We start from the raw sequence: 21,516 nt of genomic DNA, 5'->3' as shown, positions 1-21,516 counted from the left end.
ATAAAACAAGCATGGATCTCTCCACTTATAAAAAAAAAAAAGTCCTCGCTTGACCCTAGCATAGCGGCCAACTATCGCCCCATTACAAATGTCATCTATTGAAGATCTTGGATGAAGTAGCTCATCTTCAGATCGAAACCTACTTGCCGCACATGACATCTTGGCGCCTAAACAATCGGGTTTCAGAAAAGCTCACAGTACAGAATCCACTCTTCTGGAGCTTAAGATCAACATAATGCAGGCCATGGTAGGGGGCAAAAAGACCATGCTTATGCTTCTGGATCTCTCTGCCACGTTTGATCTTGTGGATCACGTTATTTTGGCACAGAGGTTGTGGACATCAGCGCATTTCTCCAGACCAGCAATTGAGTGGGTTAAATCATTCCTGACAGACCGTAGAGCGAGGGTCTTTTTCGATGACATCATGGCTGAGGAGTACACTGTCATGTTTGGGGTCCCACGGGGTTCATGAATTGCACCCACTCTTTTTAACATCTTTATGCTCCCACTATTCGAGCAATTGGACAAACTTGGTGTGGTGTACGCAAACTATGCGGATGAGACGAAGTGACTTGTGCCTCTGACAGGGGATTACATCCTTGACTCGGCTTCGTTAAATTCCACCTACAAACTCTCAATCCTGGATGCAAGTTAATAAGCTGGCCCTAAATAGTTCAAAGACAGAACTTATGATTCTAGGTACTGCCACGCAACTGAAGCAACTCAATGCAGAATATCTATCCTTCAAAATTGCAGATTGCAATATCAACACCCAGAATAAGGTTAAGACACTTGTATGATTCTCGACCAAGAATTGTCTATGAAAATTCTGGTCAATGGACTGGTCTCCTGTACCTGCTACCATTTGAAGCTCCTAGCTCAGCTACAGCCCTTTCTGTCATCAGTAGATCGGGCCATATTGGCGCAAGCCATTATTGGAGCTAAAATAGGCTACTGCTCCAGCCTACTTCTAGGAATATCCAAACAGTTACATGACCGGGCTACAGGTGATTCAGAACAACGCAGTACGCATTGTCGCAGGTCTGCAAAAGAGAGAACATGTCACAACGGCTAGGAGAGCAATACATTGGCTCCCCATTCATAGCCGCATTATCTACAACAATTGTATCTTGGGGCAAGTCCCCTAAACCCCCCCCCTCCCACCCCCTGCTCCCAAGTATCTAGCCAGCCATACAGTGCTGAGATCTAACAACACTGGCTTACTAGAAACACCAAGAGTGCATATGTCTTATGTGGAGCATAGATCTTTTCCTCATGCTGCCCCACGGATATGAGCTCCCTTCCTCTAGATCTGAGGTTCTGCACTAATTTGCAACTCTTTAAGAGCAGGCTGAAAAGGTATCTATTTGAGTAAACTCATACCAATTACTTAACCTTCTGCCTTACATGATCCTCTCTTCTCATTCTCCACCCCCAGTGGAATCTTCTCTGTTGTGTGTTGTATGTATTGTTGGTGCCCCTATGCCTCCGGGCCTGTCTCTGTGTGCGGTATAAAATAAAATAAATACAACTCTGGGAAGCTTGCCAAAGTATCATCACTAAACAAATCCCCTAAGGTAATAATCCTGTTTGGTTCCCAGACCCATCTAATGCTACCAATCTCATCAAGGTTCCTCCCCACTATCAATGCCAACGGTATGCGGTCCGAGTCCAGATCTCGCCTACCCACCAGTCTCCACAACCTGTACTACAGTCTCTGCCCCAAACGCATTACCATGGACTTTCCCTTATGGCACGTCTCCGGTACCCAAAGAATCTCTTTCAGATACCAAGGCTCAGCGTTGTCCTGTAGTAAATGTGTATCTATTGTATCCTTGTCCGCTAGCTATGTCACGACAAACTGCAGCTGGCGTGCAGGATTATAGAATTAAAAATGTGTCCGTTTAATTCCACCGTCCTTAAAGTCTCTACATACCGTATCCAGCGAGATCCTGCTCCATTTCCCACCCCATATGAACCCTCTGATCACGGAGTCCAGCTTGTGGAAAAACAACGTTGGAATTTCATATGGTATATTAACAAAGGGAGCACTGTCATTCTGAGAAGTGACACTCTGCCAATCATGGACAGTGAGAGCTTACGCCAGAACTCCATGGACCGCTCTACCCCCCACCATACCCATAGCATATTCATCTTGTGTTCTCGCCGGGGTGGGTCAAGATAAACATTCACCCCCAGATACTGAAAAGTATCAACTGCCCACTGCAGCTCGAGACTTGGCAGAGAGTCCCACCCCAACCCTCGTAGACCAGTCAGGGGGAACAACCTCGACTTTTCCCTACCAATGGATATTCCCGAGAATCACAAAAACCCATCCAGGACCCCCAAGCAAATACAGCCCACCTCAAGGGTCCCCAGTCTCCCCTTCACAATTTCCCACACACAACCACAGGCCACCAGAGCCCTAGGCAGGGGTGCCGAGCTTTGTAGCATGCATAAAGAACCCCCAAACGTAACCCACACCCTCAAAGATCCCCAACAACCACCCAATGATAATGAACTCATTCATGCGCAGCTGCTTCTCTCACACTGCCAGGTCCCCGCTATGTGGGCCCCAGGTCGCATGCGCAGCAGTCGAGTACTAGAATCTAGCAGTCAAAAGCAGAAAAAAATGAGTAGGATAGAGAAGTGCAAAGTGAACAGCAGAGCCGCTCACACAATAGTCACCAGGGTGGAACAGTTCCTGTGTTGCATCCCTGCTTCTCTCCTGCCCCAATACCACGCCATGACGCCTTCTGCTCATCTGTCCATAGAAATCTTGACCAGCAGGCCTGCAAGCGATCAGTTCTCCGCCTCAGGCCACCTCAGAAGCGAGGGCCATCCAAGCATGTGCCCCACCCGTGCTATCAAAGAAGTGACAAGTTCCATTATGGATGGCTATTAGCTTGGCAGGGTAAACCGGCATATATTTCAGCCCAGCACCGGAGCTGTTCCTTCGTGAGGCCAAGCGCTGCCCTCTTCCTCTGTGCCCTCAATGTATAATCAGGGTATATTGCCATGTTTGCTGACTCTCAATGAATCCCCCCGCCGCCCTATATTGAGAATGCCAGGACTGTCTATCTCTGTAATTCAAGATCCTTGCTATTAGCTGAATTGGGGGTGCTCCTGATGGGGGCTGCCTGGACAGGGACCAATGGGCGCGCTCCACTGTGAAACCCTGCGACAAGACGCCAGGTCCCACCTCTTGTAGCAGCATGTCCTTCACGTATGTTGTGGTGTCATTTCCCTCTGTCCCCAGTGAGAAACCTGAAGGGGTCTCACCCACTGGTCCCTGGAGATCTGCCGTCCAGGGGGCCAGAACACGGCCATCGCTATTGGATGCAGTTCCTGGGGGTGGACTAAATGGGGGGAGGATCACCTGGACGAGGAGTCTTCGGGGAGTGGAAGTAGGACACCAAGGGTTGAGACGCAGTATCCCCTTGCCTGTAACAACTTTTCCCCATCCTACCCTGTAGGATATTTAGGAGCTCTACCCCCCGAACTCCTTTTCCCACACAAACACTTTCTTACACGGTAACAGACAACGGACTAACACCATAGCTGTTTACCTGACATGTCACAACACTCGGGTCAGGCAGAGTCAGGCAATTGACAATCATGCACACCTGACGGGCCTTCACCTTACCCACAGGGATAAAAGGCGGAACACGAAAGCACACTTCGATCTAGGCCGAACGCACGAGGAGGCAGCTACACCAAACCGGCAGTACAAAGGGAAAAGAAAAGCGGTGACAACTGGAAGGATGACAAAGGGGGAATTGCCCTTGCCCTTTTCAACTCAGACCTGCAAAGTCTCCAGAAGGTAAATCGTAAGACCGGGAGTTCCAGCTGGCGTGCAGAGCACGAGTTGTCAATGGTACATGGGGGCCTCCCACGTTGATAATGCAGGCAGGGAGGCAAGCTGCCTATTATGGTACTGCCCTTGACTTCGGAGAACAAAGAAGCTAACGGGTTCAGCACAGCCGGTGAGTCGGAGGAAGCCAATATCGAACCGAACTGTGTTAAGCCCAAGGTTGCGAGTAGCAACATTTCGAATGCAAGAAGAAAGGACTTATGTGTATGTTTGAAATATAAAGAAAGCCCAGTTGAGGTCCAGGTGCAGAAGGGTCCGGCGCCATGTAAGCGCTCATTCGAAAGGCTCTGACCAGGACCTGTTTTGTGAAACTACAACAACCAGAAGGCCCTAGGAAAGGTGCCGTGAGGCATCAGAGTGGTCCTACAAGGGTCCTGTCAAACCCCTTGTACAAATGAAAGTCTGAGCCGTTGCCAGAGGAAAGCTAGGGGAAGGGAACCCTACTTTCCTCTACAATTGTGAACTGTGATAATTGGCAAATGTGAACCCGACAGAGGGATGCCGAAAGAAGGTTAAAGAGAAAGAAACCACGCTTTCTGATAAAACTGAGCAATATGTGAATGGTATGAGCAATACATGAATGGTATTAGGAATACATGAACTGTGTTGAAGAAAGGCCGTAGTGAACCAGACGGAGGGAGACCCGTTTTTACGAGGATGATCTGAGCCCGGCAGAGGGAGATCCTAGGGGCAAAGAGTAATCGCCCAAAGGGCAAAAACACAGAACATTTGCTTGTTTGTTTCTTCTAATCAGCAAACCTTCTAAGGCAAGAGACTTTTGCAGGAAAAGAGAAGGGGTTTTGATACAGTTGAACTGAACTGTGAACCTCGTGCTGTTGAGGCCCAGGAGTGTGCTGTGCTCGAGAGTCCCGCCTTGTCCTGTGCCTCAAATGTGGGGAAGGGAGACCCAGCCATTCCATCCTGACTTATCATTTTGGGAACACTTCTTTCTTTTCTGATGAATATTATCCCACACACTTTTTGTAACTAGTAGTAAGGATTGGCAATAGTTTTTTGTTTTAGTATAGGCCCTTTTTATTTGACAAGACGCCACTAGGACTACCTTATTATTTGATGGTCGTAGCTTGCTCCCATCTTAGATTTAGGTTTAGATTAGGTGTTTCTCTCACCCATTATAAAGTTCAATAAACATCCTTGAGCTGTGATCACTTGTGTTTGCCTTTACTGTTGCCACCATGAGTTCCTTACACCCGTCAGGCACACCCAATAGATGGATGTTGTTTCCTCCTGCCTGTCCCTCAGCGTCCTACGCCCTGTTTTCCAGCATTGCCACTTTTGCCTTCAATTCTCGCACCTCTGCCATGGCACCTGTGATGTTTTTCATCTGCCTGGGTCTCTTCTGTCTGAACCCGGACGGCCAAAGCCCGGACATACAGTCTCAGCAGACCAACATCAATTATTACCACATCTATCTTCCTCTCCAATGTGGTCTGGAGTACTGCAATGGCCTTCAAAATCTGACTCTCCTCAGGAGGGTAGGTTAGAGGAGGAGCTCAAAGGGATATTGGGCAAAATGGGAACGAACCAGACTGCGGCCATAAAAAGAGCATACAGAGCTGTTCGAGGTCAGCTAGATTTAATCCAGACAAGAAAAGCAGAGCGCAATCTCCTACAGCTTAGGCAAAAATACTATATTAAAGCCAATAAGGCAGACCGACTGCTGGAGAGAATGCTCAGAAAAGAACAGATAGATAAAACAATAGTGGGAATTAAAGTTGCCTAGGGGGGTCTAAGTGCTAGCAATGAGGATATCAAAAGAGAATTCACCAGATTCTACTCCTCCCTGTATGCTTCTGACAATCCAGCACCTCTGACCCAACTAGAATACTTAAATAGGGTTCATCTACCCTGCCTATCGGAAGAGGAGAAGGAATCACTAGAGAGGGATATCACCGAGGATGAAGTGAGGGCTGCAATTAAGTCTTTACCCTGTCATAAATCTCCAGGGCCGGATGGCTCTGTAGCAGAACTTTATAAAGCCCATGAGGAAACATTATTACCGATCCTAGCTGCCCTTTATAACCCATATTGGTAGGGACAGCCTCGTAACAAGATCAATGGACGAGGCGAAAGTAGTCCTCATCCATAAAAAGGGGAAAGATCCTTAAGAATGCTCCTCCTACAGTCCCATTGCACTGATAAATGTGGACGCCAAGATCCACGCGAAGATATTCGCAACAAGGTTAGAGCATATAATCCCTAAACTGGTCCACTCAGACCAATCAGGATTTGTGAGAGGTCGGCAGACGGGGGATAACGTCAGAAGACTGATACATCTAATAGAGAAGGTCAACAAAAGCCAAATTCCGGCACTCCTCATGGCGGTCGATGCCGAGAAGGCGTTTGACCGCGTGGAATGGGGCTTCCTGTTCACAACTATGCACAAAATGGGATTTGGCCTCAAATTTCTGGATAGAGTGAAGGCTAATTATAGAAACCCAATTCCCCGGCTAGCGGTCAATGGACACCTGACGGAACAAGTGACAGTTGAGAGGGGGACCAAACGGGGATGTCCGCTATCCCCGATTCTATACGCCCTCCACCTTGAGCCCTTTTTGGAGGTGGTCAGACGCAATCAGAACATAAAGGTGATCCCATTCGCCGGGGTTTCCCATAAAATAGCAGTGTTCGCGGACGATATGATTCTGTCCCTGACGCACCCAGATATAGCCCTGCCGGCGGTAGAAAGAGAGCTCCAGCTATTTGGAGCCGTTGCAGGCCTTAAAATAAATGCCTCTAAAACAGAAATCCTCAAGCTCACCAATCCGAAGGAACCTGCTGAGGCCTTAAAGACAACTTCCCCACATAGATGGGTCGGGAATGAAATTACTTACCTTGGTATAAAGCTGACTAGATCGATTGATCAAATGTATCAAGCCAACTATCCACCCTTGCTTGAGAAAATCAAGTCCAAATTGGTGGACTGGGGGGCCCTAGCTATTTCGTGGCTGGGCTGCATCAATACATTAAAAATGGTTGTGCTCCCGCAACTGTTGTATTGTTTTGCAGTGTTACCGGTGTATGTCCCGCCTGTCTTCAGGGCATTGAATAGAACAACCAGCAGATTTGTGTGGGTTAATAAACGCCCGAGGATGGCGGCTAGGATGAGAACCCCTATGGACCAGGGAGGCATGGGGAGCCCAGACCTTAGGGCTTACTACAGGGCAGCCTTATTTACGACCGGGAGAAGGTATGGAGGTCAATGGACAGGGCGGTTATGGGGGAAGACCTAGAATTCGTTCTATGGACGCCGAAACAGGATAGGCCCAAGCGCATGCATTGTAGCGCCCTCTTCGATTTAGTGGGCCAAGTGTGGGACGAGGGCATGAGGGAGGCTCGCCTTTCTACCTTCCCTTCACCCTACACCCCCTTGTTCGGAACCCCCCAGTTTACACCGGGGTACAATATAGCAGCGTTTGATACCTAGTACCAGGGCGGCTGTAGAATGGTAAGGGATATGTTTACTAGCAGGACGATGAAAAAGTTTGAGCAATGTAAGGCAGACTTTGCGGTGGGTGAAAGGGAAAGGTTTTGGTATTTCCAACTGAGGCACTGGCTGCACCATCCTACCATGCAACAAGCGGCAAGGCGACTGCTGACCCCGTTCGAAAGGTATCTCTCCAGGGAGACTGGGGACATACATCTGATCAACGCAATTTATAGAAACTTGAAGACAGGAGAGCAACCCCCAGCGAGGCCATACCTGAGGAGGTGGGAGGCAACTGTGGGACAGGTGGTGGGGGAAAAATAATGGTCTGGCCAGGGGTCATAGATTCCTAAATTAACAAGGTCTCTGCAAATAAGGGAGATTTGGCTAAAATTGATTGCCGGGTGGCATTTGACCCCCTTAAAGCTTCATAGTATGTACCCGGGAGTATCACCCCTTTGCTGGAGGGACTGTGGGGTAGAGGGAACCTGGGAGCACACATGGTGGACCTGCCCGAAGATTGCGCCTTACTGGGAAACGGTACTGGAGGCAGCTAACCAAGTTTTAGGCATGGACCTCAGCCAGTAGAAGTCCCTTGCGCTTATAGGTCTGGGGGGACCACTTGAAGCAATCAAGACCAAGGCGGGGAGAAAGCTGTACGTGAAAATGATGATGGCGGCAGCAGCCCTAGTGCTGGCCCACAAATGGAAGACAAGGGACCCTCCTCAGGACCACGAATGTGTTGCAAAACTGTGGAGCTTGTTAGCAATGGAGTGGTTTACGTATTCCATCCAGGGGGATCCCGCCAAATTCTCCACAGACTGGGTTCCCTGATTCGGTATTTAATGGAAGGAGTAAGGGTGCGATGGTGCCCTCGTTCTATGCGGCTCTTGGGGATAGTAGAGAGCCCTGGACAGAGGGAACCAACAGGGACCTAAGGGCGGGTGGCCCTAAGGCTCACGCCTCCGTACCTATCGAACATTGCCCAGAATGCAAAGGTTGATTTGTTAAATCTTGGGTCTACTCTCGAACCATGGGAGGGGAATGGGGTAGGTGAGGGAGGGGGGTCACTTTATGTTATTGTTAATGTTTAAAAATGCCAATAAAACATACTTGGAAAAAATCGGACTCTCCTCCGCCTGCACAGCTGGGGGAAGAAACATCTGTGCAGAGCCCCCTCCTCTTGTGCCATGCTGCTCCCCTCACCCTTGTGCGCAAAGGCTTCCATCCCGGTTTGCCTGGATTTCACCTTGTGCTGTTTGTCCGGCATGTACGCAATGGTGCGCCCCGCTGGCACACTAACATCTGACAACTACCCACTCAGTGCCATAGATGCGTTTCGGTCACTCGCCCAGGGCCCAACCAGCTAGGGCGACCCCCACCAACAGAGGGGTGATGCCAACATTTTGAGCTCCTTCGGCAAGTGGCTCAGCCAGGCCACTCCTGGCTCTCACACCCCCGTACCAGCTCACTGTTCCAGGGAGAGCCTCTCAGCTGCTCATATCCATGCTGGGTACCCCTGCCAGCACATCATGCAGTGAGCCCACCAGCACTGCTCCCATCTGCTAGTGGTGCACATTGCGCTTCTCCTCCAGGGAGGCCTCTCCGCTGGGCTGCGGCTCGCACCTGCGCCTACCTCCCCATCAGTGCCGGCTCCATCCCAGAATGACACCAGGTCCTGGTGTCTTTTACAATGCAGCAAACCTGTCCTACCACATCTACTGGACTCTATTGTAGTTGGTGCAATATGCACAATGGCCTCACACAGCACAGGAGGTATTAGGCTCATGCTTTGATGATTGTTTGCAACTGTTCCACCTGACATACATTTTGGGTGTTTCAAGTCCAGGCAAGCATTAGGAACCTGCAGCAGAATGGCACCAGGGGCCGCGCCTACAGCAATCCCTTGTGGGTCTGTGGGTTAGACTAGTAATTCCTATCGCTGCTTAGGATGATGAGCAGGGCCTGAGTCAATTTGCCCAATCCAGGTGGCCAGTGAGTAAGGGGGTTTCCAATTCACCAGCCACTCAGCCAGGTCAGTCTTGTTCCTCTCACCCCTCTTGTTGGCTCTCTGACCCAGGGAGGGAGTTGTGTGCAGTCTTGCAGCCTCCTAGTTGCTCTTACACCTCTTGGGGGCATCCCCGTCAGGGATCAATGCCATGCGTGCAGCTATGCCTCTTCGTCCACGCCGGAGGCTCTCTCGCTGTGCTCCACATGGGCTCTACTGCTGGGCTGCAGCAAGCGCCAGAGCCCACCCCGCATCCTCAACAATGCCGGCACCTCCTCAGGGAGCTTGCCGTAACCACAGCGGGTTCCCGCTCCCCCACTGGCGGACTGGGAGAGTCTTTCCCGCAAGTGCAGGCAAAACAGGAGTCTGCCTCTCAGGCACCTGGGTCCTTCCGCAGGGCATCCCCCATGCCGCCGATGTGCCGCTCTCGACTATGCTCAAGCTGCGGGCCCCATGTTGGAGAGGGCACCTAGTGAGGACATAACCGAGTCAACGGCTACCCCTCTCATAGACTCACAGGAGGTGCACCTATACTACAGTGAGGATAGCTAACATATAGGCTAATCCAAGGATCACAGGAAGAAGTGTCATAAAACAAAGTTTAATAGAGAGTTTAACAATTAAAAGTTAGGCAAAAGAGTCCTAAACGGTACAAAATATATAGAAATACAAAAGAAAGCCAAAGCAAATAATGGTGGGTTTGTAACAACCAAAATGCAATTTCCTGTGCTGCTTCATCAGTAGCAGCACACAATAATTGTCAACTGATAAAGCAGCACAGGAAATTGCATTTTGGCTGTTACTAACCCACCATTATTTGCTTTGGCTTTCTTTCGTATTTGTATATATTTAGTAACGTTTAGGCCTCTTTTGCCTAACTTTTAATTGTTAAACTCTCTATTAAACTTTGTTTTATGAAACTTCTTCCTGTGATCCTTGGATTACCCTGTATGTTAGCTATCCTCACTGTAGTATAGGTGCACCTGCTGTGCGTCTATGAGAGGGGTAGCCGTTGACTCTATTCTGTATTCTGCTATTTCCTATTTACCCTCCATGGTCATGCCCCCATACACAAAAAAGAGGGTACCCGGCCCCTTTATATACTTCATTCACCTAGTGAGGACAGACCGCTCTAGCGCAGCCCGTCGGCACTAGCCCCACAGAACCACTGCAGACAGCTCCTCAGCTGATCCGATACCCAATATAGGCGTTACCAGCACAAAAGCTCAGGCAGAAAGCATATCAATATACGGATCATGCGGGAGCCTACGTAGGCACTTCTTTACAGCATGGCTGCTAGCCACGCCCCCTGATGTTATTTTTACCCACTATTTCCCACCCTCTTACTCTGAAATAAAGGACTTCCTTCAGTGAGAAGACACTAAAACAATACTTTTACCAGGGCCATTTATTTCGACAATTTGGCCCTTTGTGACCTTTCTGATGCATTCGGCTCGAGAGATTTGCCTGTACCGGTTAAATGCACCATTTTGTGGATCCTTTTAAAAAATAAATGAGTTTGCGAGAATTGGTTTTTCTACTTCCAGCTCAGGATCAGGCAATTAATATACCCTGAGCTCACATCTACTCAAATGAACACATTTCCAACTGCACATTAAAGAAAACGTGTGTCTAGCATTGGTGAGTTCTAGCTACTCAGATGACCTCTGGCCTAAATCATCTTATTAAAACACAGCTATTCTTTTAAACCAGCTGTTTTAAAAAAACGCAGAGTAAAAAAAATGTTTCTGTACCCCTGAACGCTGGACACTATTACTTTGGACATAGACAAAACACATAAATCGAATTCCCTTATTTAGATGGAATTTTTCCTACTTTCGACACAAGCAAAATCCATTAATCTAAACCCCTTAATTTCTAGTTGGGAGAAATATAATCAAATGCTAGATCTCCTGCCTTTTTGCAAAAGAAAATGGGTCTTACAAAAGCTTGTCTAGCACTTCAAAGTGTCAACGGCTTAACGTGGTATTCCAAAAACATGTCTGGCTCACTTTTGCTGCTGGCTTCTGATCAGCAGTTCCTCCTGCCATTCTTCTGCACAAACAATGAGGCTGTCACGCTCCTATAACAAGCTTCAAACGATTGCGTCCTTGCTCTTAATCTTATCCACGTTTCTCTGTACTCACTGGAAAGGTAATTTTCCTGTGCCCTGGGTAATGTGTCTAATGTATTTTGACTAATAAAAGCAAGTTGAACCATGCTTGGTTTAAAAATGGACATCACTTAAGTATACAGTGGTCTGACCTGTGGTGGGTGACCCTACCAAGTGTGTTGGCCCTTTAACGGGAATGTGTCCCTCCCCTGTGTATTGTCCTTTTAACATGGGCCTAGCCCAAGCTAATAAATGGAGCCTGTGCAGACACGTGCACCAGAACGGCTGCAGACTCCAAAGAGGAACGACTGAGTCTGTGTCTCATTTGTGTAGGCCTTCAGGCCTACAAAGGGAGGCACAAGCCTGCATGCCCTGATGCCATGGGACCCTCGTGCCAGTACAGTGGCAGAGGTACGCATGGTCATGGGCATGGCTGTCTGTTCCCCCACCCCACGCTGGATGCCCAGAGTCAGCATACATGCCAACATTCAGATGCACCTGGGAGGGAGATTTCCACAGGGAAATAGGGAGACGCATATTTCCCCATATGAATGCATTGGGGCTACAGTTATGGTAGGCGTGAAACGTGAAAAATAACATTTTTCACCAAAAAATCTTGAGTCTCCCGCCTAAAGTCGGGAGGGTTGGCATGTACGAGAGTGGGCCCCCTGTAACATGGCCTGTAGTCCTTTCAGGCCTGCATAATACTTTATGTAAATAAACTACACAGTGCAAAATTTCTAGCCAGAGCTGTAGCCTTGCTGCATGCGACTAATCTTGTGCTCTGAATGTTTTGCCACACAGTTGGTTTTGGGTTTGTTTAACTAGCTGCTGCCTTGCTCCTGCAAGCTAATAGCCGAAATTATTTGAAAGTATTTCCAAATGGACATTCTAAATTATATTCTGAATGCATTATGAAAAATAGTTATTACTTATTTTATCAATATACAATCCACTATGCGCACTCCGATATCAACAGCACCTCATAATTAACGAAGTTATGGTGTGCTCAGATCAACAGGATGAACAGCTAACTGCCAACCCACATAATTCTAGCAATTTAGTCGCAGTCCTTGCAGTAAGAAAAAGTGCAAACAGACTAATTTCGGATTAAAGATCACAATAAAGTGCTGCTGTGCATTAAAATCACTTGAAAAATTCATGGAAAGAGTTATGAAGATTAAAAATACAAAAGTCCACAATGAAAGCAATGGCTGGCTTGATTTTACCAGTTCATTGTGCAGTGAGACATTTTGATGCTTCCTGCAGCTAAGTCTTGATTAAGAAACTTTAAAAAAGCACTGATGTTAAATAAAAGAGCTTTCATACAAGACCTATACATTTAGCAAATTTGGAACAGTCTTGTAAACAGGAAACATTTCTAGTTAAGTGTAGTGCAGTGCAGTAAAATCACTTACATTCAGTAAGCCATAAAACAACTACAACAATTCATATTGAAAGGAATATAAAGCTTGCATAGGCAATTCGATATGTATCCTATACATTTATTATGCTTCTAACGGCTACTTTTAAGTTCTGCACTTTTGCAGATGATGCAGCCCTGCCACTCTCCGCGCTAGTCCTGTGTTTACATGCAGTGAGCAATGACGTTCCATGTGCTTCTAAGCATTTCTCGGTGCTCTGTAAATTGTGATGTCCTTTATCCAGCTGTTAAAAGGCGGTGTTTATGTTTTGCCTATTAGAGGACATATATGAGTTTCACTTATAGCAAAACTCTGCCTAGTTTTTCTGTGCATGTCTTGCAGTTCAAAGTGTTATATGGGCAACTTAAATGGTGTGTACTACCGTAATAAAACCAGACATACGACAAAGACCAGCATAAATCTAAAACTATGTAACGCACAATAATGAATAACCTACCTACCTGGAGGATCTGCTTACCTTTTCTCCACTAAAATGGGCACATTCATTATTTTTTACATTACCCCTCTGTGGCACAAATATTTGTGAGTTGTCAAAAATCTGCTTAATCCTTGGTCTTCGCTTAATTTATGTGCATCCCTTGGAGACAAACTATATTAAACAACAACTTCCTGTTAACTATTGTAGTTGCAGTAGACTCAATAACTATATTGATTACTTTTGTTGGTTATTTGAGATGGTTTTATCCCATGCATCTTTGGCGTCAGTTTCTTCTGTCTCATATTTCTTCTGCTCCTAAACAAATAAAGACAAATCAAGATTACTACTGTGACCAAATAGCACAAATCCAACAATGTATTTAATAATACAAGTTTCAATATTTATACTTCAATGGAAAACATTCTCCTGCAGATTCCTTATCCGATAGCCTTCCAGTGTCAGCTGCTCCGAAATTTTGACAGGGAGCGCAGAATGATGCAACATTCACCATCGACTCCTCTTGAATCAGACATGCCACTCCTCGACTGACATCGGCCGGATATATGTTACATCACTGCACCCCCTTACCCGAGTTCCTTTTTTCTGTGCGCTCAGCACGCTGGCTTTCAGAACATTTTTGTTTGACGATTCGTCAAGATGTCGGGTGCTAAAGCTTCCAGGTTCAAACGCTGTGAGGACTGGCATTAGATGATGTCCACCACTGAGCTGCATGGTATATATGTGTGGTGGCTGTGGAAGGATCATGATGTTGAGCAGTGCGATTCCTGTCGGCAGATAAACCCGAAGTCTATTCGGGATCGGTCAGCAAAGTTAATGCTCGGGTCTCCATCGACCTCCCCAGCGCGTTTGACCGCCAGGCAAAGACACAGAATTCCCGACACGTGAAAAAGAGGACAGTGTGATGAATCCTGCAGATCCCTCACTAAATCCCTGCCTAAAGTCTCCCCCGAGTGGGCAGGGAAAAGCAGACACTTCTTGATCCTGACCTTGGGATGGTGTACTGCAGGAGGATCACCTGGGAGGAGACAAGGACCTTGGTGGTGAGACGCTGTATTTATCTCTAAAAAGGGAAGAACCTTTTAAAGGCACTAAGACATGTAAAGGCTAATTGTCATTATGGTCTATCTGAATCACATTTTAAACCTGTGGATGGGGGTAAAGCTTGTGCGATATCTTTAAATGGGCAGCCTCCCTTGGTTCTGCACCCGCACCCACATGAGAGGCAAAAAACCTTGGGGTCATCTTCGACTCTACTCTCTCCTCCATGCAAATTTTGGACCTCTCGAAAAGTCCAACTACCAGCTGCACCTCCTCGGAGGTACTCTTCCCTTTCTCATTTTCCCCCAGAGGCTCACTGTCTCCAGAGCCCTGGTTCTTCTCAACCTCCCTGCCTCTGCTCTGCACCCACTGCAACTCATCCAGAACTAAACCGTGAGACTTATCCTTGGCCCCAAGCCCAGAGACCGCATCTCTCCGGCGCCGAAATCCATCCATTGGCTCCCCGTGGCTGCAAGGATCAAGTTCAAGACCCTATGCATTGTCCACCAGGCTTTCTGGGGCCTGGGACTCACCCATCTTCACCGATACCTCCCTAAACACCGTCCCTCCCGAGCTTTCCGCTCATCTACCTCCAACCTTCTGCAAGTGAGCCGGTTCTCGAAGCAGAGATTTGGAGGGAGATCTTTATCCTCAGAAGAGGCCTTGCTCTGGAATAGCCTCCCTGCTGCCCTCCATCTTGAGCCTGATCGCCTCGAGTTCCGGAAACTCCTTAAGACATTCCTCTTCTCCTCTTCCTTCTGTCTCCCTCTACCCTGCCTCTCTCTCCGCTCGGTTCCCCATCCCCCTCCTTTTCCACACAGCATACAGACTGGCCAACGAGAGTACCTCAGAGTCTCACAGGTCACTGTTACCCTCGCCAGTCCTCCAGCACTCGCCTCCGGGCCTGTATTTGCCTCATCCTACTGCACTCGGTCAATTAACCATTGAGAATGGCATCTCTCAGCACTTACCCAGTTTCTGACCAACTGGGCACATCCTGATTTCCCCCCCTGCACTTGTCCTCCTCTGCCTCCCCTCTCCTCTCCTGTACCGTCTGTTGACTTGCACAATCTGAACATACCATACCTTGAGGATCTCTATCCCTTCCTCCCTGTCTCCCATCCCGCATGGTGGCGCCTCTATGCTCTTGGAAAAACCTCAGAATTATTGTCAGACCTATTTGTTATCTACACTGTTAATTGTACTATATGCACGTAATCTACCTGGCAGACTGGTTATTATTCAGAAACTCAAGGACACTGAATGACTGTTTTTCTCCCTTGTTCCCTCCTCCTTGAGCGCCTTGAAACACTTGCCTGTGTTTAGGTGCTTTACAAATAAACATTACCATACCATACCAAATACCCCAAGGAAGGAAAGACTGTTTGAGACTTCTAAGGTTAAAAATCACCCTTACTCCCAAAAGTAAAGAAAAAGGAAACCAATAAATAATGGCTTAAACAAACTACCTTCCTCTTTTCAAGCAAACTATTGATTCTTCTTTTAATGCATTTAAGAAAATTCGATATGCATTTAAAAATAAGAATTGAACAAGAAAACCTAATTTTGGTGTTTGGGACTACGAGTCCCATAATCCCCTAAGTACTGGGAAGAGGGCTAAAGAGAAATGGTGCAGTAGTAGTAAGCCTGTTAAACCTAATAACCTACACCTGAAGGACTCAGAAAGGCTTAAAAGGCCCCCTCAGGCGCAGGTCATTAGATGGAGCTGTAGCTGAAGTGGTTGCAGCAGTAGCAGAAGCAGAGCATGGTGTTTGCAATCCAAGAAGAAGTGGATGAACAGAAGGAGTGCTGTTACTTTTACCAAGCAGATTCCAACTGCCTGTCCTGAGAGGGTCCTGTTTCCCCAAGATCTGAATTGCAGAGGGCGCACAGTGGAAGCCGAGAAGGAAGACGGCTTTTCCCCATGTGAAACTGATTGCAGAGATTGTGCAGCAGGAAGCGTGCTGCAGGCCGTGGCTGAAAGGTGTTATGAAGCCGAGGGTCTCAGGAGCTCGTGGACTGCATGGCGAGACCAAAGAAACCTGTATTGAGGAGGGGTGTGTGTCCAAAAGAAACCAGAAGCAGCCCAAGCCCTGCTGCACACGAAGGGAACAAGACAGAATTCGATGAGTGTTACTGAACCCTTGTGCAAACAATGATAGGCAACTGTATCAAAGTAGAATCACTTGCATATGAGTGAAAGCTCTGTGAAGCTGACCGTTGATTGTCAGACAACGCAAAGTCTGAAAAGTAACACTCGCACATAATGGACTTTTTACGTGAGTGAAATGAAGCGTTTAAGCACGTTGAAACTCCTTAATTGAATATTAAAACCTCTGAAATGTGAGAAAGCAAAGGGTGTCTCACGACCAGTCCCTTGGAATCTGTTATCCAGGTAACCGGGGCACAGCCATCATTATTGGATCCAGACCCCAGGGTTGAACCAGTGCGGGAGTATCACCTGGATGAGAGGTCGCTGGGGAATGGGAGAGGGACACCCGGAGGAGAGACACAGTATTCCCTTTCCCATTTCCCTATAAACCCTTAATGTCATGTTCCAAGTACTATCTAGGAACTTTACCCCGTCCTCCCCACTTTTCTACACACACTTTGTTGCATGGACAAAACGCTTCAGGGAAAAAGACTCTCACACAGCCAGTCCATTTGACATGTCCCAACATCAAGATCAGGCACTTGATCCAGACGACTCGCACCTGAATCCTGTTACCTTTCCCCACTGGGATAAAAGGCGGCGCATGAGAGCACCAGGAGAGCAAGGCAAGAAGGGCAACCAAAGCGAGCTAGAGCAGCAGATTGGAAGAGCAGGAAATCCCAGGAAGGAGACGCGACCATGGAAGCAGAACAGACAGGACTAGGAGGCGAATGAAAGGCACAGGTCCTACCAGCTGCATGGTGAAGGTCGATGCAGAATCCCAAAGGGGCAACTCCCTGCTACTGCAGAATGTCACAGCAGTACCTCCTTCATATGTTGTATGAGGACTTGAAAGGAGGCAAGCTGCGCTGGGCCAAAAGTCTTGACTAGACAGAGGGTCTTGATAAACTTTATCAGCCAATGCCGGTGAGTGAAATGGGAGACCGGCTTGTGTTGATAGATTAAAAGTACATTAACATTTGAAGTGCTCGTTGGGTTGTTGGGAAACCACGAGCGAAAGCACATTGTAGCAAGAATAAAGAATGCTGAGATTGTGCGTGTGAGAGAAGCCACCAAAGAAATCTGAAGCTCTTGAGAGCCTAATCGAGAGAGGAGGCGATTAGTCAAAGTGGTCATACAAGGGTAAGTCAAGGGTACAAGCCCCCCCTCGTAAACTCTAAAGTCTTTGACAAAAGGTGTAAAGCTAACCTTAAGAACTGCAGATACCAGAAGGCCTCAGGAGAAGAGAATGGTATAAACCTTTGAACTGCATCCAATATTGCACGTAGGACAGCAGCCCTGAGAAAGAGAAGTCTGATTGTTGAAAGTAAATGCACTTGCAACAATATAACAGAGTGACACAGCGAGACGAGATCGCCTATTGGAAGTCTCTGTATTGAACTGGCAAGTACTTTGAAGTGAAAGCGTGAAAGATTGCAAAGTAACATGTGTGATGCTAGCGGTTTGAAGGCTCGCGCCCGATTGAGGGAAGCCAGAACCACCTACAGAGGAAGGTCTGAGCCCAGAGGAGGGGAACTTGAGTGAATCACTGAAAGTGCACCAAATATTTGTTTAAAAAGAGAATCTGGCTTTCGTGCCAATCATAGCACTGAGACAGCTCTTTTAGATCTCCAGACTAATATTGCCTCCATCATCGAAAAAGGAAACCCAGCCCTACTCCTTTTGCTAGACCTCTCCTCTGCATTTGACTTGATCAATCATGAGCTCCTTGTCGAAAGACTCATAGCAGTCGGTAGATGTTCTCATACCGCAGCAGACTGGTTCAAATCCTTCCTGGGCCCCAGATTGGCAGCAGTCGTGAAGGGGAACTTTACTTCCCTAAAAACACTGCTAATATGTGGTGTCCCGCAGGGATCCTGCTTATTGCCCCTACTCTTTAACATTTTCTCAAAGCTATTATGCAACATGCTACGAACCCTGGGTGTCAGTTTTACGAACTATACCGATAACACCCAGCTGGTGTTTACATTGTCAGGAGACTAGGAAAAGGACGCACATAGAGTAAGAGAGGTGTTCTCCGCCATACAGAAATGGATGGCATCTAACTCGCTGGCTCTTAACGAGGCCAAAACAAAACTAATGATAGTTGGCACTCCCCAGAGACTAAAAAAACTAGAGGATAAATATCAAAGCTTTAAAATCAATAACAACAACATCATGGTATCTTACTGTGTAAAAACGCTGGATATCATCATGGATTCTCATCTATCTTTTAAAAGGCATGCCTCATATCAAATCCACGTGTGCCTTTTTCTCCAATCTTCTCTGGCAAATTCACCCATATCTATCCAAGCCCAATCTTGCCGTAATTGCCGGTGCTATTATAAACTCTAAATTAGACTACTACAATAGTCTACTAATGGGCACCTCGAAATACAATGTAAGAAAAATGCAAACTATCCAGAATGCAGCGGTTAGGGCGGTAAATGGGCTGAGCCGACACTCCAAGATTTCAGCTGAGAAGAGGAATCTTCACTGGCTTCCATTTGGACAAAGAATTACATTTAAAGGCGCAGTGTTGGTCTTCAAATGTCTAGCTGGTACTGCGCCAAACTACCTCTGTGACAAAATAAAGAAAGCTCCCATTAGGAGAAATTTGCGTTCCAACAATAATCAGGACCTGTTTCAACCCCATCAACGTCTAAAATAAAATTGCCAGTATCAATTTTAATTTCTGGGCTCCCTTCCGCTCTCCTTAAAAAATGTAAAAAATGGTGGATCCATTAACACGTTAAAAAAAGCAAGTTAAGACCTGGCTGTTTGACGAGGCAACAGAGTAACATCTTACACTCTCTGCTTTCTTCCTGGAAAACCTATATCCTGCCATTTCTCCCTTTCTTTAATTGTTCTGTTCGTTCCTGTAAGCTCTCAGAGGCCTTTGGGCGATTCAGCGCTATTTTTTTTTTATTTTTTTATTTATTTGCTTTAGTTGAAACAACAACTTTACAAATATTTTTTTTTTCCATACAAACAATGCAAAATGGTAACATATTAAAAAATTTGAGAATAATAATCAGTTTTTGGCAATAAATAATTAGTACATCATAAAAACCAAAGAAAAAAGGAGGAGAGTAAGTCCCCAGAATTTGGAATCTCAGAAGGGCTACATATTTGTAAACTGCACGTGTATCAAATTATTATTGTTTATCTGTTTTTTTATATGCATGTCTAAGACAATGAAGAAATTTCAAACACAGTTTCACAGACATATTGTGCATTATTATTGACAAAAGATTATTTTCATTAGTAGCTAATATGACCTTTTTGCTCTTCTGGGAACGCTGCATCTAAAATTGCAATAGTTGCTATTCTCACAGATGTCTTCGGAGAGTTAAAGATTGTTGCCCATATTTCAGCATCTGAGCAAGTATGATATTTCGGATTCACACATTTGGTTCATTTGACACGATGGAGATCCAAGGCTCTACATTTCATGATTATATGTTGTGATGTTTCTGTAGTGGTAATGTCATTGCAAAATCGGCAGTATCCCGCTTCTTTTTTTAATCATGCCTCGTCTTATTAGTATTTCATTGACCGGCCATAGGTTAAAGCGGAATCTTAAAATTTTTGATCTTAATTGTGGAGAAGGACATTTCATCAGGTAGTCAGCCATTGATCGGAAGTGTTTATGACCAAAGAGGAGTCTATCAAAATCTTTAAGATTAAGACATTTCTCCTGAGTTATCACCCAGTCCATTTGAAGGAATTTAGTTTTAGCTCTATTTGGATTTGTTACCAAAAGATCAATTGAGATGTCCGCTTTAGCTAAGGCGTTTATAATATGATTTCTCCATTGCTGTGGGAAAGTGTGGTCTGAAGATGTTAGATAATCGGCCAGTACTGCAAGGCTATTTCTCATCGATATTCCCATGATACATTTTCTGAACAGACTGCACATTTTCCAGGTTATTTGGGCTTGGATTGATATGAGCCCCAGTTCAAATCTGAGAAGCATATTAGGTGTGCTTTTCGGTAGATTTAAGACTGTTTTCCAGAATTTTGCTTCAATGCGATCCCAGAATATAACAGATTTGGGTAAAACAGATTCAAGTCCATATGTAATAACGGGTATCATTTTCTGCTGATAGAATGACATGAGAGGGACACATGAGAATTTCCCGAATTTTGCATGAACAATTCTTGCTTGCGAGGTGAGCATTAATAATTTAGCTCGCAACGACAATTCGAAGGGATTATCGAATGTTGTGTTATTGAAGTTCGTCCCCAAGTATTTGTACTCCGAGACCACTTCCAGTTTATAATTAGATATTGTCCAGTGAAATTTGTTATGCAAGGTCGTTTTCGGTTTACCCAAAATGATAACTTGAGTCTTTTTTTGGTTCACAAAAAGATTGTTTCTTGAAGCATATTGGTCAAGTACGTCTAACAGAATTTGTAAACCAGTAGGCGTCTGGGAAATTAGAACTAAGTCATCAGCATAGAGGAGCCATGCTATCACTTGTTTGCCTAATTTAGGTGAGTCTGAGTGAACTGAAGCAAAATCGTCAGCTAAATCCAGCAGAAACAAGTTAAATAGAGTGGATGCCAAAATGCACCCTTGCTTTAGGCCTCTAGCTGTCATTATCCGTTTGGATAGGGTGCCTTCCAGATTCAGCTTGATCTGTATAGAGGTGTTAGAGTGAAGAAGACTCACGAACTTGACTAGGGATTCGGGACAATCATATTTTATCAGTTTTCTGATAAGTAGATTTCTGTCTACCGAATCGAAGGCCATGCGAAAATCGATGAAGGCGATATACAGGGGTTGTCTTCGTAGGGCATGGGACATCTTTAGTGCGTTCAGGATTGTGAGATTTATTGAGGTTCCTAATCCTGAGACAAACCCGGATTGAAAAGGGTCTCTACGCTGAGTTGCGAGAGACCAGGCGTTCAGATCGCGTAGCACTAATCTACAAAAGATTTTGCCAGAGACGTCCAACAAGGCTATTGGACGATAGCTCATCGGATTTTGTCT

General features: G+C 46.2%; 1 protein-coding gene across 1 annotated transcript in view; it reads right to left on the bottom strand.

The window, feature by feature from the left end:
- Positions 1-21,516, bottom strand: part of LYST (lysosomal trafficking regulator) — a 3,942,656-nt gene that overhangs the window by 1,673,375 nt on the left and 2,247,765 nt on the right. The window contains exon 33 of the mRNA XM_069606985.1: positions 13,545-13,621. Coding sequence (XP_069463086.1) covers positions 13,545-13,621 — 77 coding nt within the window. The remainder of the gene's footprint in view (positions 1-13,544; positions 13,622-21,516) is intronic.

This window comes from Ambystoma mexicanum, chromosome 4p (assembly GCF_040938575.1).
Source record: "Ambystoma mexicanum isolate Mex_15411 chromosome 4p, UKY_AmexF1_1, whole genome shotgun sequence".
In the NCBI taxonomy this organism is placed as follows: Eukaryota; Metazoa; Chordata; class Amphibia; order Caudata; family Ambystomatidae; genus Ambystoma; species Ambystoma mexicanum.
The sequence above is the reverse complement of the archived record's forward strand: the minus strand, read 5'-3'. Positions and strand labels throughout refer to the sequence as shown.